We start from the raw sequence: 16,434 nt of genomic DNA on the forward strand, positions 1-16,434 counted from the left end.
CGCTTGCGGCCTCAAGGGGTCAGTTTAGCATAGCTCGTGGTGACATCACCCAGCAGTTCCCGGGGGTGGCAGCTGGGCCTCAGTCCATCACGGTCGGGTGGGCTCCCCCCATGCAGAGGCTCAGACCTTCCTCTTGAGCCCTCGCAAGATGCAGCTGAGGCCCGGAGCTACCCAGTTTCTCCATGGAACACTTACAAGCACCCAAACAGGCCAGGAAGCGTCCCTTCGGCGCGTGGGAGGGGACGGTGCGTGTCCTCCACAGAGCTGTCCGCCAGGAGGAAGGGGAGTCTTGCAGGCCCTCCACCTCAAGCACATCCTACACCACAGTATCTGCCCCCCTCTGGGCGGTGGTGCCCAAGGAGTAAGTGGGGGGGTGAGATTGGGTGGAGGCTGGTGAAGGTGGCACAGGACCCACCAAGGGGGCACCTGCTGTGTGCAGTGCTCTCGGGGCCCCAGGTCCACAGAGCTGTGCCTCCCCCGCGCCGGCTCCGCTGCCCCTCTAGCCGCCCCCCGGGGCTCAGACGCGGCAGGCACAGAGACAGTTTGTTAGCATGCCCGGATTTTCCTTCTTTATTGAATGACTTTCGAGATGTAATTACAGTGAAAGGTGACGAGTTAGAAAGGACAGGTGCACTGAAGGCGTAAGGCTGCTCGCGGACCCGGCTCCAGACAAGTGGCGGGAGAGGAACGAGGGTTAAAAAAGGCATGAGCCGTGCAGCCGGGGGGCAGGTGGGTGGGCCGAGGGGCCCCCAGGAGAGGCCTGGCTGAGCAGGCAGAGCCCCTCCAGCCGCAGAAGCAGAGGGGGCCCCTGCCTCGCAGTCCCCAAGGCCCGCTCACACGCCCTCTATAGGTGACTTCAGCCCCAAAAGGTAACGGGGAACTTCAGGACAAAAACAAAACCTCAGAAGTAAAAAGGCTAATAAGTGTAGCAGAGTAATACCGGAGAAGTTATATACACGGGCGGTGACGGCCCCTCCTCAGAAATGTCCGGTCACTCCAGGGGCACTGCAGGATTCCCGCCGGCCCTCCCCCGCAGCGGGAGCAGCTGGGCCGCTCAGTACACGGAGCTGTTCCGGATGCCACAGCAGAGCACCATGCTCAGGATCATCTCGAAGATCTGCAGGGAGGGGTTGGGTGGGACAGTCAGCACCCGAAGCCCTGACGGGGCGCCCTGAGCAGATGCCCGCACACTCACCATGATCACAGCAACCACGATGGCCGCAATGCCGATGAGGTACAGCTTCCCCGAGAAGAGGTCATCGATCTTCGGGTGGCAGTCCTCCGGGGGGGGGGGGGGGGGGGCGACAGCCCGCAGACCGTCAGGGGCGCAGGCCCTCGGGCCCCCGCAGTGCGGCGGCTCAGGCTCGTTGTGGAAAGAGCATGGAGGGACTCAACCCCTCAGAAGAGGTGAGACCAGGGCCTGGTCTCTGCAGGTCATCTCACACCCGTTTTAAAACAGACGTGGAAACGGAATGTGCTGTGTGCGCGCTTCCGCTCAGGTCGCTGAGCCGCACGAGGAGGGTGCTGACCTGCGCAGTCGGGGCGCCCTCCACACCCACTCTCCCATCTGGAGCCAGGGGCAGAGACCCAGCAGCGTCAGCTGGAGCCCCCAGGAAGCCACCCCACCCCGGGACCCACCCAGGGCTGGTGGCGGCGAAGCGTGGGAGCAAGCCTGGGAGGCCCGGCCCCGCGTACCTTGAACAAGTTGCTGATGACGGTGCTGCCCGAGGGACACAGGTTGTTCTTGAGGATGGAGGTGGTCAGCGCGGACAGCGTGTTGGAGCCACAGCAGTTGAGCTGCAGGGACCGAGGACCCCGCGGTCAGCCCTGGGCCCTTGTGCAGACATGACCCGCGGGGAGTGGCCAGGGACACACATCACGCGGGCTGGCTCAGGGTGGGGGGCTGGGATGGTCTATTCAGGGGGAGAACTGAGCCCAGGGGCCCCTCTCCTCCCCTTTCTCCCACTGCGCCCTGGCCTAACGGGCTCATCTGGCTCCGCCTGGGGATCCACGGGTCCCCGAGAACGCCCCCAGGGGCGTCCCAGAGAGGGCTCCCTGGCCCGCCAGGTCTGCAGCACCCCTCCTGTTCCTGAGGTCTGTGCTGGGGCCAGACTCAACCCCAGCGGGGCCTGACCCAAGAGGACGACCCCCTGACCCCCCAGCTCCCCAGGCCTCCTCCCAGCACCGCTCCTGCACCGTCTCATGGAAGGTCTTCACCACGGCCTTGGCATTGTTGGCATCATCGTCCACCACAGCCTGCTGCAAAGCCTGGTCGTAGAACTGCTTCACGTCCTTGGCGATCTGGGGGAGGGGTGTGCAGGAGGGGTAAGGTCCCAGCCACCGCAGGGGCCATCCCTGGGGGGCAAGCGTTCCCCTGGCTCTCCCGAGAAGATGATGCTTCCAGGGTAGACCTGGATGCCCCCCCACCTCTGCCCGAGGCTGGGAGACAGGTGGCCCTGCCTTCTACTCAGCCCCCGAGCCACCTCCTCCAGAAAGCCCTCTGTGCTTTTCTACCAGGCAGGCCCTCACGGGGAGCCCCAAAGAGCACCCCGCAATCCAAGGGTAGGCCCAACCCATTCCCCACAACCTGAGCAGCAGGCACTCCTCCCTCCCGGCCCAGCTGGGACGGCCCCACCACCGTGGTCCCAGGCTCACCTGGTCTTTGTTGACAAAGCCCCAGATGCCGGCAGCTACTTCACAGGCAAAGAGGATGACGAGGCAGGTGAAGAACTGGGAAGGCCGTGCAGGACCCAGAGGGGAGGGCAGAGACACGGGGGATGAGAGCAGGCATGGGGCAGCTTAGGGCTGGCCGTGTGCAGACGCCAGACGCCCGAGTGACCGACAGGTGCGTGTGTGGCTGGTGGGGGCACCCACCCCCACGTCCCAACCAGAGACGAGCCGTGTGGAGGGGAAGATTTGGTCCCAGCAGTGACCTGCCGAGCTTCTCAGCATCCCCGCGGGCCAGGGCTCAGCGGGTGGGGGCTGCAGGCCGGCACAGTCCCAAGGGGTTTCGGGCCCCAAGTGACCCCCTGCCGCTCCCCACTTCTCCCTCTCCCGTGGGAAGGGGGTCATCGTGACACGGGCGCCCACTGCCCATGCCTCCTGGCCTGCCCACGCCTCAGTTTCCCCACTGACGTTGGCCGAGGGGCTGGGACATGCCCCCTATTGTTTCTGTGGCTTTTTATTAAAAACAGAGAAGAAAACCCACCGTAGAACCATGAGTTAGGAACCAGATGTCACAGCAATCGACCAGGGCGGGATTTCTGAACCACACAGGGACCCTGGAGGGCTGACGTTCTGGGAAAGGTCCCTAGGCCACCCCGCGAGCCCCCGCTCCAGGATCACACTGGCAAGGGGGGGGGCCGTCTGAGCTGGACACGGGGCGTCTGCAGCAGAACTCTGGGTTCTGCCTCTGCAGCCCCCTCCCGCCCCCACCCGGCCCCAGACCTTACCGTCCCCAGCAGGCACTGGGACTCCTGGATGGCCCCGTAGCAGCCCAGAAACCCCACGAACATCATCACGGCACCCACGGCGATGAGGATGTAGATGCCTTTGTGGGGGAGCAACGGACACCCTCAGTGCGCAACGTCCCCCCGAGGGCCCGCCACCCCGGACCCCTCCCCAGCCATGTGCATACCCCCTGCCCCAGACTCGGGCCACCCTGCCCTTGAGGAGTGGCAAGGGCACTGCAGCCTGGCCGCCGGGTGAGCGCCTCTCCCGCGCCCCCCCCCCCACGCCCACATCTCTCCTGCACGGGTCTGCACCCTGGGAGCCAGGCTGCCGAGGGCCGGGCCAGGACCGACTGGCACAGCAGAGTGCCCAGAGAGCTCAGCCCACAGGTCTTGACGCTGCATCCGTCCCGGGCTGAGGCCTGCGTACAGTCCGCGCCCTCTGGGTCCTCCGAGCCTCTGCGACCAACCCCCTCCTGGGGCACAGGGCCGTGCCCACTGCTCAGGGGGTCAGACCCAGCGGCTCCGTGTGGCTCCTTGGGCTAGAGCAGTGGGCTCGAGCTGGCTTCCGAGGGACTAGAGCCTGCCGGAGGAGGTGGCCTGGCAGCTGGGGTGGCCCGGCCCCGCCAAGGATGGCATATGGTGTGGGAGGGACAGTTCCAGGACAGCACAGGGGGGTGCCCACCAGGCTGGGCAGGGGTTCCCGGGGAGGCAGGAAGGGCCAGCACAGGGTGGGGGGTGCCTCTGGCCTGGCTGTGGTGCCCTTCTTGGTGCCCACGGCCCACCCAGACAGGTCTGGCTCCGACAAGCGCAGTCGGGGACCCACTGGGCCCTGCAGTGTCGCCCTGGATGCTGACGGAGCCCCGCTAACCTGCCCCCGCCCCCGCCAGCATTGGACAAAGAACCCTTGTCAGGGCCCACATCTGCTCCCCCGCCTCCCTGGCAGGCCCAGCCTGCCTCGGGACCCGCGGGAGGCTCCAGAAGGCCGGTCCTTGATGGGCAGGGACTCGGCAGCCCACGGGGGCCACTGCAGAAGCCCAGGTCCCGGGGCTGGCAGGCCCTGCCTCCACCCTGCCCACCAAGTGGTCCAGTGGCTGGAGCTGTTTCCCCAAGGGCAGCCCCCCCCCCCAGTGCCAGGAGAGGGAAGTGGGGGCCCCTGCAAGCCAGGGCCAGGCCCCACGGTGACAGCCCAATGTGGCACCTGCGAGCGGCAGGCCGGTGGGACAGTGCCTGCTTTGCCCCCTACAAGCTTCTCCTGTGGGCCCACGTCCCCCCTGCAGCCCGGCTCCTCCCGGCAAGGACCAGAGCAGAGGCACAGACCTTCGTGTGCCGGGCCCGAAACTGAGCCTGTGACTGGGGTTCCCTCTAAAAGCTGGGCCAGCTAGAGGGGGCAGCAACAGCATGAGCTGCTCCGGCCATGAGGCAGGAGGGGGACCCCTCCCCAAACCACCTGCCCACACCCATGGCACCCAGGCCCTGCAGGGGGCGGCGTGGAGAGCAGCCGCTCCCGGACAGGCTGTTGCAGGCCTGAACCCCTGGGGAAGGGGAGGGGGACACCTGGGAGGAGGTCTCGTGGGTCTGGAAGGTACTTCCCTGCCCTCGGACACGTGAGCAAAGCTGACCGCCCTGCTCCTGAGGGTGCCTGGCCCCTGGCAGACCCTGGGTGATGGTCCTCGTGGGCACCTTTGGAGCGGGCAGGCGAGTGGGGGGGGGCCCGCTCCTCCAGAGACTCAAACCTTTGAGGGGCCCCACAGCCCAGGGGGAGCCTAGGGATCTGGAGATGGGAGGCTCGGGACCCCCTCCAGGGACGGCTGGCCCTGGGAAACCACAGCCGGAGCGGCAGGCTCCTGTCTCCGGGGAGGCGAGGGGCCACCCCGTTGGTGCTCCTGAGTCAGACCTCTCCACCTTGCAGCTCAGAGAGGATCATGGGCTGGGAAGGGACACACATCCCGTTTGTGGCCCCAGGGGCCCTGGGCCATCCCTGCTTCAGCAACCAAGCGTGTATCGCAAGCCTGTGCTCCCCCCAGCCCCAAAGAGCAGCTGGGAGGGACCCAGACCCCTTCCGGGCTGCACACAGGATACCAGGCCAGTGGGGCGGCCGCTGGGCCTAACACGGAGCCCCGAGCCCTAAAGGCCCACACACACTTCCTGTCCCGCTGCTAGGCCTGTGGAGACCCGAGGGGCCAGCCAGGCCGTTCCTTTAAAGGACAGAAACAAGGCTTCCAGAGCCCCACAAGGGCCAGGCCCTGCCTCCCACTGGCTGGGGACCAACCTAAGGGGGAGTGAGGCTCTGCAGGACAGGGTGGGGCAGGGGTGGCGGCTTGATCCCCTGGGGGGGCCACAGCTGGTGCCTGGGAGGCAGACAGGCAGCCTAATAAGGCAGCAAGGTGTGGGGGGGGGGGGCGGCCTGAGTCACACTGGCCCCTGCCTCACCCTGGGGCCCGAGTCTCCCTCCCCCTCAGCTCCAGCTGCCTCAGCTACCAGTCCTGCTGCCCAGGCAGGCATCCAGCCCCACCCCTTCCCAGCGAGCCTCCCCCGAAATACCCACCACGAGACACAGCTCCCCCGCCCCCACCCAGAGGCCTCCTGCCACGAGTCAGCCCCCAGAGGCCATCCGGTGGGGTCCCAACAGCCCACACACCCCGTGACGTTCCAGTGCTGCCTGGGAGCCGGGCTCCTGCCCCCCGCACCCCCAGCCAGCCAGGCAGGGGACCTCCTCCGCACCCCAGCCCGCAAGGCCCCCAGGCGGACCTGACTCCACCCACGCTCTGTCTCACCCTCTCGCCCAAAGAGCCCTTCCTGGCAGGCCTCGTCCCGCCCAGCAGCCCAGCACACAGCAAGCCTCGCTGACCTGGCCCATGCCCTGCCTCCTCCTGGAAGCCCTTCCTGACTTCCTATCCGCAGCAGTCATGATCAGACGCCTTGATGGGTCGTTCCTGCTGGCCCCCCAGCCCAGAGCCGGCCAGGCCCTGGGCCCCCCAGGTGCACTCACCCACGTAGAAGGTGTTGGGCGCAGGCCTGTCTCCGAGCTCCAGATAGAGGAGATTGGTGGTCTGTGGGTCATGGCGCAGCCACAGGGCCACACCCAGGATCACGCCTCCGGCCAACTGGGAAAAGAACGGGTACAGGGCTACTTGCCCAGAGCACCGCAGTGGCCAGTGTGGGCCGAACCACACTGAACACCAAGGAGGCAGGTGCTGGAGCCGCGCCTCCACCTGCCCGCGGGCCCAGGCCGTCCCTCGCCAGGTGGCGCTCCCAGGTGCGCTGGGGTCTGGGCTGTCTGCCGGCTCCACACGCGGACCTGGAGCCTGACGTGCCCCAGGAAGGAAGGCCTGGGTGTCGGGGACCACATTCCCGATACTGGATGGGGCACGCTTATGTCAAAACAGCGTTCATTAAAGCTCAAATTTAACTGGATGTCCTGTATTTTTATTTGCTAAATCTGGCCACAGTCCACACCAGACCCAAGGACCCCAGGGACTGCTGGGCCCTCCTCCAAGGGGGTGGTTCCAGCAGTCCTCAGCGCATCTGGGAAGCCCGTGGAAGGGACTGCAAGTCTTTGCTGCCAAGAGAAAGAGAGGGGTGGAGGTCTGATGCCGCCAGGGCCCTGGTGGGGCCGATGGAGGGAGCGACAGACAAGGGGAGGAGCGGAGGTTGGTGGCATCCAGGGAGCCACGGGGGCGAGGGGCCGGGCCATTTGCGGGATAAATCCTTGCTGCTGTCAGCCCTGGGAAGGGAAGCCACTGCGCTGCAGGAGGAAGGAAGCACGCTGTGCTCCCAGATAGGCCAGGGGAGGGGCTGCCTGAGCAGCCGGGGCAGGAAAGGGGGCTCTGCTCAGAGCCTGGCGGGAGGACGGGGCTTCCGGCTCAGGGAGGCCCTCCACAGACTCACCGTCCTGCGAGCACAGGGCCATTGGGGGGGGGGGGGGGGGTGGTGCTGAAGGGGAGCCCGGACCACGCTGGGCCCGGCCTACACAGGAGCATCTCATCATCCCAGGCCAGTGGCTGTGCTGCCCTCTGGGCCCCAGCCTCCTATCCTCCGGGCCGTCCCAGCCCCGGATGCCCCACCGAGGTGGACTGTGCTCCCAGAGCTGCAAGCCTGGGCACGGGTCGGAGGGCCTCGCTGCTCGGCCGCTAGCTCCTGGCTTCCCCGTCCTACTGTGTGCTGGCAATGGAGCTCCCCCCACAGCAGCAGACACCGCCCCCCTGCCCCCGACACAGGCCCAGAGCTCCACGTGCTACGCAGAGGAGAAACGCCCCGCGGACACCACCTGGCCAGACCGGCACCTGCCCCGAGGGCTGCCCCGCGGAAAGCCCCAGCCGCTCCCCGGGCCCTAGCACACCCGCCTACCCGTACGGCTGGCGGGGCTCACACCCCCGAGGCCGGGTTGCCCGCACCCCCCTCGGAGCACCTGCCTGCCCCCTCCACGAGCCTGGGGTTTCCGCTTCTCAGCCCACCTCTCCCAGGGTTCCAGGTCTGGTTGGGGAGGACAGGCCAAGGCTCGGAGCCTTTGCCCTGACCTCCAGCAAGTGTGGGGAGGACCATCAAGGGCCTACTGTGCGCCAGCTCCGGCCAGGGTCCCCTCCCAGGGCCCTCGGCCACCGCGTAGCCCTCAGAGGGCAGGGCCCCAGGCTCTCAGCATCCTGCGCCTCTCGGTGGCACCTGTCAGCAGCGGGAGACGGCCAGGGGCCCCACGGGACGGCGGGGGCAGGGCGGGCGCCCCAGAGGCCCCGGCTCCGCCCGAGGTGGCTGCCATCTGCGGCTCGGAGGGAGGCGGTGTCGAGGCTGAGGGTTGCCGTGGTAACTCTGGCTTGAAACCGTCACTTGTTCTCTTTTGAAACTGTGGTCCAGAGCCGCCTTTGTGAGATGTCCCGGGGCGGAGGGGGAGGGGCAGGGAAGCCCCTGTCCCGGGCCTCCCTCTGGAGCCCTCTGCAGTGCCAGCGCCCTGGCCACAAGCCCCAGTCGGCCTCCCTGTCCCCGTCAGCGGCCCGGCTGCAACCCCTCCCATCTTCCTCACGCAGCCCCTTCACCCCAGCAGCTGGGGAGACGAGCGTGTCTTGGGGTGCACGGTCCTAACAGAAGTGCAGTGGGGCAGTGCTCATCCCACCCCCTGGTCACCACCTCTGCTGCCTCGGAAGGGCTTTCCTTCAGACTCCGGGGCAGGCGGGGCGGCCTCAGACTCCCCCGCAGCCCCCAGGCCCTCACTCCTGAGGGGTAAAGGGAAGCTCGTCCTGCCTCCGGGGCCGGGGAGGGCCCGGTGCCTACATGCCCCCTGCTTGCCAGGGCCCCGGTCACTCCAGGCCCTGCGCAGACCCCCGGGGTGGGGCCGGGTGAACACAGTGGTGGTATGGACCATCCCGGTCCCAGACGAGGAAACCCGCACGGCAGGGGGCAGATCGCCAACCAGGGCGGGACAAAGGCAGCACCCTGACCCAGGGGGGTGGAAAGCCCTCCGCAGAGAAGGGAGGGCTCCTGCCCCGCCATTCACGTGCTGGCGGGGACGTGTAGGGAACCAGGACTCAGTGCGCTTCCACGCGGCCACGCCTGCCACCCGAGTCCGCCCAGGGACGCGAACGTGCGCCGTCCACACCACAACATGGGCCCTGGTGTTCCCAGCCCCAAACCGGGCCCAACCCGCTTGTCCTTGGACTGGCGCACAGATGGGACGGACGAGCACACCGTGGGGAAATGTCCCACTTGGCTGAGCGCCGTGCTGAATGACAGCCACCAGACCAAAAAGAAAAAAGTTCCCTTTCCACAGAAGTGTCAGAAATGCAAATCAGGTGCAGTGACAGAACACAGGCCACGGGCCGCCCGGGGACGGGGGAGGGATCACGAGGCTCCCGGACGCTTTCGGGGCTGCTGGACGTGTCCACGATCGTGATGCGGTGACCGTCCCACGGGGCTCTATGTCAAGGTTGTACGTTTGAAACACGTGTTGTGTACTCTACGCCCGAGAAGGCTGTTTTTAAACCCCCAACTCCCACTCAGTCCCCGACCGCTGAACTTCGAAGCAAGGCTTTTAGGGGTAAATGTTTCATCTGGGCCCCAAAGGATCCAGGCTGCTGCTTTGGTGCCAGCCGGCGCCCGCAGCGAGGAGCCACACACGCTGGGCTCACCAGGCTTCCGAGGGCCCACAGCAAGCATCTGGAAACATCGTGCTGAAGTCTTGCCCACAGAACTGAGGTTTTAGGGTCAAAGAGGGGACTGGAGAACTGTGGAGCCCAGACGTGCATTACACAACGGAGCCCGGCGCTCAGGGAGAGCAGGGGTCACGGTAGAGGGTGGGGCCCGGAGCGTGGCAGCCAAGGGGGCCCCGCTGCACCTCGGGGTCACGTCCACATCCTCACTGGAAGATGAGGATGTCAGGTTGTCTAAGCTAACGTCCCAGTGCTGGGGGTGCCCCCGCCCCACGGAGCCCTCTGCGCAGGGTCACAGGACCCTCTCGCCCGCCAGAAGCACGGCTCCCACCCACTCCTGGCCCGGAGGCCGTGCCCCCCCGAGAGGCCCCGCGGCCGGTGGCGCCGGGAAGGGTGCCAGCCAGCTGGGCCACAGGGGAAGGCCCCACAGCGGGCACAGCGTGGCCAGTTCGGGACCCTGTGAGAGATTCTGTTTCTGTTTCGTTCTCCTTCCTTTCTGAGAATTAATAACTAACAGCGTCAGCTGAAGCAGGAGGGGGCTGCCAAGCACGCTGGGCTCCTGCCCGGCCCGCCTGCCGTTTCCAAGAAGCGGCTGAAAGGGAGCAAGAGGGAGTGGGTGCTGCCTGGGCAGGCCTGGGGCTGCCGTGCCCTCGGCCCCCGCACCCCGAGTGCCCCAGCCCCACCCACGCGGGCCCCAGGGCTGCTCACGTCACTCACACCCTCCCAGCAGCACTGGCTGCCCCAGGGGGCAGGGGGCAGTGTGTGTGGGGTGGGGGGGGAGCTCCACCGCAGGGGGGCGGGTTGGGGGCATCCGGCTCCACTCCAGCCTGCTCCCCAACCCCCCACCTCCAGGGAAAATGCGCCAGGAAGCAGCCACCTGGCTGGGCAGCTGGGGGTCCTGGAGGCCTGGAGACCCCCCCAACCAAGTAGGGTAGTGAAGGCTAAAGGCAGGAAGTGAGGCCGGAAATGCCCTCAGGGACACGGGGCTAAGTCAGAGGGAAGAGGCACAGCAGAGATGCTTTTAGGATGGGCTGTGGCGGGTCAGGGGAGCAAGAGGAAGGTCCTGGCGCCACCCCTCGAGCTGGGTAGGGGTCTCGGGTTTCTGAAGACTGACCCTCGATTTCCACCCACCATGAGGGGACAGGCCCAATGCGGGCCTTCCCGGGGGCTGGGCAGCTGCCCCCACGGTCCTGTCGTGGCCTCTGGGAGCAGCTCAACGCAGCAGGTGTGGAGGGAAGAGCAGGGACCCGCACCTCGGCCAGGAAGCAGAGCCTCGCTGGAGGCCCCTGGACCTCAGGAAGCCACCTGGCCCCGCATCTAAAAGTAGGAAGCAAGGGGATCATGACCCAGGCCCCCCGGGGCCACCAGCTAGGGGCTGCGGGAGCCACTTCCCCCCAAGAGGTGAGTGCAGGCCCCGCCACACCCCGCTACTCTAGGGGCACAACAGAAACCCAACCCCACCACCCACTCCCCGGGTAGAAAAGCCAGGAAGTGTCCTGTTCCCCTGCCCTAAACCAACCCCACTGTGGGGAGCCCCTCGGCCCCCTCGGCCCCTGCAGGGAGGGCCTGTGGACACAGACATCCCAGGGACCTGCCAGAGAAGGGCACAGGACAGGCCGCGTGCGTCAGACAAGGAGGATCCAGGTGGGCTGGGCACCGACTGGGGAGGGAGATGGGAGGCGGGTGGGCTCAGGCAGAGGACAAGAGAGCAGGTGGAGGGCTCCCAGGGCAGGTCAGGATGGCCTTGTCCCTGTCCCAGGGGAGCCCCAGCCCTGGAGCCACGCCAGGCTATGAAGCAGTAGAAGGACCGCCTCACATGGTCACTTGGGGACCTCAGCCTCCTACTGCCCCAGCTGGAGGCCAAGGGGACAGCTCCAGCCCAGGGCCTGGCTGGCCCAGGGGAGTGCTACCTCGTGGGAGCTGGAGGTCTTACCACCTCAAGACAAAGTGAAAGGCCGTCTGTCCAAAGGGTGGGTGGCTGAGCCCCCGGGTTAGGGAGCAGTGTGGGCCCTTCAGCCAAGCAGAGCCACAGCTGTGTAAGAGGGTGAGCTCCCCGTGAGCTCGCGGTGGGACCACGGTTGGTGGTTCCCAAACCCACTGCCTCTTGGACGCCCCCACCCCAACCCCCAAGACCAAGGGCATTGAGCTCCTGGGCTCAGGCCTCCCAGCCCCAGGACTGGAGACCAGGGAGGCGGGCAGTCCTCACTGCTGTCACCCCAGCCGCACCCGGCACCCCACAGGCCTGGGTGTCGGCCTGAGTGTCGGGAGCCGGCTGTCAGCGGTGACAGAACCAACCTCAGCACCCATCCAAAGGCAACGGCGCAGGTAAGACAGGTTACAGGGAGCTGTTCAACGTCCCCCCAGGGCGCGTTATGACCCAGGCCAACCCGGCCAATCCGGGCGTGGGTCACCCAGCCACCGACCCTGCAGGGCGGGCGGCCCTGGCTTCCTGTCTTTCACCTTCTTGACAATGACCATGGTACCCAGTCACTGTAGACAGGCGGGGCAGCACTAACTTTCCCAAGTTAGAGGACAAGGAAAGGGGGCATGAGCCCCCAGGCCTTGGCTGTGCTGCTGGCCCCTGGGTCCCCCGGCCTCTGTGGCTCCCAGCCCCCCCGCTGCCCGGAGCACCCTCACCACCGACTGGAGGAACTTATGGGCCCAACCCCACGTCCTAAGCCCCTCACTCTGGCCAGCCCTCAGCTCATGCCCAGGGAGGGGGGCCGCCCCATCCCCGGCAGCTAGCTTAGCAAGGGAAATCCTCAGCCAGCACATTGGCCATGGCCCCCTGCCTGCCCTAACCCTAACCCCTAGCACCCGGGGGGTCCACCTGGAAGCCCCCAGTGGTCTTGTGTGAATTAGCACCTGCCCTGCCATCAGGAGGGGCTTAGGCCAGGCCCCAGGGTAGAAACTATGTGTGCTTTGGGGGCAGGGGGGCACTGAGAAGTCTAGAGGTCTGGAAGCATGCTGGGTCAAACCACATTCCACAGGATAGATGGAAAACAACTTGGGAGAAGGGTCCCGAGGGCCAATTCCAGACGAGCCTGGTTCTAGGTCAAGGACAAGGCGTGCTGGCCACAGGGCAGCTCCAGGGCTGAAAACCATCCAGCCCTGGCTGCGTGCCCTGGCCTGGGTCCTGGGGTGCCAGGGCCAGAGGGAGAACCCCTGTGCCTCTCCCCCATCCCCACCCTGAAACACGGGGCCAGTGCAAAGGTGATCATCAGCTCCTCCCACGGGTGCCTGGACTTTGCCATATTGATTTGATCTGGGTTCTTGCCCTCGTGGGGTTTCAGGTGCTGAAATGAAGCCACGGGGCAGATGATTTGGGAGGGGTGGTTTTTGGGTCCATCTCCCTGTCCAAACTTCAAAGCAGTATGAGCTAGGGATTGGGGATGAGCTCTAGTTCTGGAGGCAGACCTGAGCTGGTGGGGCGGGGGGGGGCACTGTGTCAGCTTTGCAGCGGCGCCCGCCAGGGTCCCAGGCCTCTTGGTGCCTGGACATCCTCATGCGGGGGCGGGGGGGTTATTTCGTTTCAGGGACAGAGCACAGACTTCCTCTTCTTGTCCCAGCCCAACGGCCGTTTCCCCCAAAGCTCTGCCACTCAGTCCGTCCACTCGCCCCCCTCCCCCCGAAACCGGCACAGGAAATCCCCACCCCCACCCAGAGCCTGCCAGGGTCACACATCCCCTGTCCCGGAAGGAAGGCGACAGAACCGCTAAGTGACAGACGGTCATGTGCTGTCTGGAAGCGAGAATTAAATGCCAGTTAGCGAGGCTTCTAATCAGCCCTGTTCCCAGCCTAGTCTGGCTGCCCTACCTCTGGAAGGCGGCCACTGAAGGCATCGGGCTGGAGGAGTGGCCAGGCCCAGGCATGGGACGCTGCGCTCTCCCTGGCTGGCCTCCAAGGACAGGCCTGTGGTCGTACCCACTTCACAGATGAGGAGAGCGAGCGGGGCTCACGCGTGCCAGATGCCTGCCCCAGGTCACAGGGAGCGGAGCCTCTGCTCTTCCTGAAATGCCCAGCAGCCTGAGAACCAGCGGCCTCTGCCAGGAAGCGCCGGGTCCAACCACAACAGGGAGGATTTCCACGCTGCCGGGCAGGGTGTCTACACTGTCTCCCAGGCTTGGCCCGGGCTTCTGCTCGTGCTCCTACTCCTGTCCCCGCCAGGCCATGGCACCCCAAGGCAAGCGGTTGTCAGGCGTACTGAGTGCACGCCGCCTGGGGCCCCGGAGTCCCGGCTCGTGGAGGAGAGAGACGCGCCTGTGAGCGTGCGGGGTGAGCGGGCTCCTTCCCGGAGAAGCCAGCCTGGCCGCCTCTGAGGCCTGCTCCCAGGTGGGAGCCTTTTCACTCTCTACGATGCAACTTTTAAAAGTGGCCCAATGCAGACACCCGTTGTCCAGGTCTTCTCCCAGCTGCCCCTCAGCACCCACTCCTGCACTGTGGCCAAGGTGCCCGGCGAGCGAGAGTCAGGCCAGGCACCAGGGGCCCTCCCTCACCCAACGCCTTCTGGGGCACCCGAAGCCCCTTCCCCAGGGCACTGCCCACACCGGCCAAGGAGAGCAGTCTTCCTGCTGGCCATCTGGGCCCTACAACCGTTTCCTGAGCTGGCCCCTAAGGATGGTAGCTAATCTGCCAAGCCGGGGGACGGGATGTGGAGGACGTCCACCTTACGGAGCAGGAAGCCAAGGCCCAGGACCTGGACCCGAGCAGTGGGGTGAGCGCTCCACCGTCCGGAACCAACCCCGCGGCACCACGCTGTCAGCCAGGTGAGGCGGGACGCCGGGGCAGAGAGGGGCCCTGCCAGAGTGGTGGCCCCCAGCCCGAACCCTGCTTAGCTCTGCATGCACCCACTGCAGGGATGGGTGGGGCCACGGTGACTGGACTGTGGGATACAGTTCTTAATGCTCAGCTGGTTGGCTCAGGAGGGGAGAGGCCTGGAAACACTTCCTTAAGCCTGAATAAAGAGCAGCCCCTGGGGATGTGTCAGGCCTCCACCCCAGCTGCCTGGGGAACTACCAGGCTCGCCCAAGCAGAGCTGGGCGGTGAGCAGGGGCTGCCCTGGAGACCTCCCAGGCTGGGCAGTGGGGAGGGACTTACCCAGCACTGACACTCAGCCCAAGGACAGGAATCTGCTCCGGGAGACATCCTCTACCTCCGTCTACCCTCCATCTCCTGGTCAGGGTCCTCACCCCACATCCAGGCTCTGCTTGTAGGGGATGGGCTCAGAGGCCAGCAGAGGGGCGTCTGGGTGTCCCCCTGGCCCCCTACAAGCCCGGGCCACAGCAGGCAAACTTACTAAATCAACACTAAACACCACCCCTTCGGCAAAGGCCCCAGGGGCGGTTCAGGTCAGTCCTGGCCCTTCCTGACAGTCCCACTGCTCCCCACTCCCCAGGCAGAGGCCAGTAGCCACAGCGCCCCCCAACCTGTGCCTTCCCACCCAGGTGGGGTGTGACACCTCCACTCCACCCCCAGCTAGAGCTCAGTTCAGTCTCGGTCCTCCCCACCCCAAACACCTCCCCGCCCCGAGATCCGCACTGGGATCCTCCGCGCTGGGACCCTCGGCTGTGCCGATGGGAAACAGACTTGCTCAGGGGACCGTTTCAGAAGTTTACCCTCCCGCGTCTACTTGAGAACTACGCTGTCTGCCAGATGTTGTCACGGTCCTTGTTGAGAAGGGGTGAGCAGCCTGGGGTGGCAGAGGGGTCCGGGAGGGTTCCCAGGCACTGCCCAGAGGACTGGCCAAGGGGAAGCAGGGCAGGGCCAAGAGAGGGGTTCCTGCACCCACTCGGGGCCCCTCCCCAACTCCAACACAGGCAGGAAATGGAAACAAAGCCGAAGCACCAGGTCACTGGCCAGCAGTTACCACCCAGGCCAGGAAAACGCAACTTGCAGGCCAGCAGCTTGGAGCCCCTGAGACCCTCCTGCACCCCAAGAAGACCATCCTGTGGGTACCTGTTTCCGAGGTGGACGTCCAAGCCCACACCTAAGCCCAGACCTGGCCATCCACTGGGACCCAGGCCCCGGAGGAGCCCAGAGACGCTCGAGTCCTCAGGGCCCCCTGCCCTGTGGCAGCTCAGAACGGCCGCCCCAGCCCCACTCCCGTCAAGGCCTCCACAGCCTCCTGGGAGAGCGGGGACTGCAATCTCGGACTGGCTGAGGAGTGCAGGGGGGCCGGCCCCACAAAGCGCGGCCACCGCGGTGCGGGCGCCCAGCACGCGGGCCACGAGGGGCTGAGGCGCTTCCTGTGCGGGTGCCGCCCCGCCCGGCCCCTCACCGCCATCCCCGGGCCGCGGCCGGCACACTGGGGTGAGCGGGGCTGGGCCAAGTGCGGAGCGGACGGTTCCCAAGACTCAGACCCAGTCCGCGCCCCCCCCCCCGCCAACCCCCGCCGCGGCCGCCCATCCAGGGGCGGTGGCCCAGATGAGCTCATGGGGGGCGGGGCGCCGGGAGCCCCGCCCCCGAGCCCCCTCGGTCGCCGCGAAGCAGGGTGGTCCCTGACACCGCGGCCCGCCGCTCCGAGCCCGCACCCGCCGCGCCGACCGCCATCACCCGGCGGGCACAGACCCGAGGCCCCCCAACGCCCCGACCCGGCCGCGGGGCCCTGGGCCCGGCCGCGCAGAAGCCCCGAGACCCGGCTCGCAGCAACCCCCCCCGGACGACCCCCACCTGCCTGTCTGCCTGCCCAGGACCCCCATCCGCGCCCGGCGCCCACAGGTGGCCCCGCACCTCGGCGGCCTGGCTGCGCCCCCTCTACCGGGCCTAGCGGGACGCGCGGCCTGCCGGGCTCGGGGTGCCCCTGTCCCCCGCCCTCCTCCAGCCCGGGCTCACCCAGAAGACGAAAT

The 16,434-nt window shown here is 66.8% G+C and overlaps 1 protein-coding gene across 2 annotated transcripts; it reads right to left on the reverse strand.

The window, feature by feature from the left end:
- Positions 1–546: 546 nt before the first annotated feature.
- CD81 (CD81 molecule) lies at positions 547–16,428 on the reverse strand. 2 transcript variants are annotated; one of them, XM_032414590.1, is made up of 8 exons: positions 16,421–16,428; positions 6,442–6,556; positions 3,453–3,550; positions 2,656–2,730; positions 2,197–2,301; positions 1,695–1,797; positions 1,196–1,281; positions 547–1,117 (listed from the first exon to the last, which is right to left on the reverse strand). In XM_032414590.1, the coding sequence occupies exons 3-8, from the start codon at positions 3,516–3,518 to the stop codon at positions 1,055–1,057; spliced, it is 498 nt and encodes a 165-aa protein (XP_032270481.1). In that variant the 5' UTR covers positions 3,519–3,550; positions 6,442–6,556; positions 16,421–16,428; the 3' UTR covers positions 547–1,054. The 2 variants fall into 2 exon arrangements, with proteins under 2 accessions (XP_032270481.1, XP_032270480.1); XM_032414589.1 differs by lacking the exon at positions 16,421–16,428 and having other exon boundaries at positions 1,196–1,283; positions 1,697–1,797.
- Positions 16,429–16,434: the final 6 nt, after the last annotated feature.

The sequence above is a fragment of the Phoca vitulina genome, unplaced genomic scaffold (genome assembly GCF_004348235.1).
Source record: "Phoca vitulina isolate PV1807 unplaced genomic scaffold, GSC_HSeal_1.0 scaffold16, whole genome shotgun sequence".
Taxonomy (NCBI): domain Eukaryota; kingdom Metazoa; phylum Chordata; class Mammalia; order Carnivora; family Phocidae; genus Phoca; species Phoca vitulina.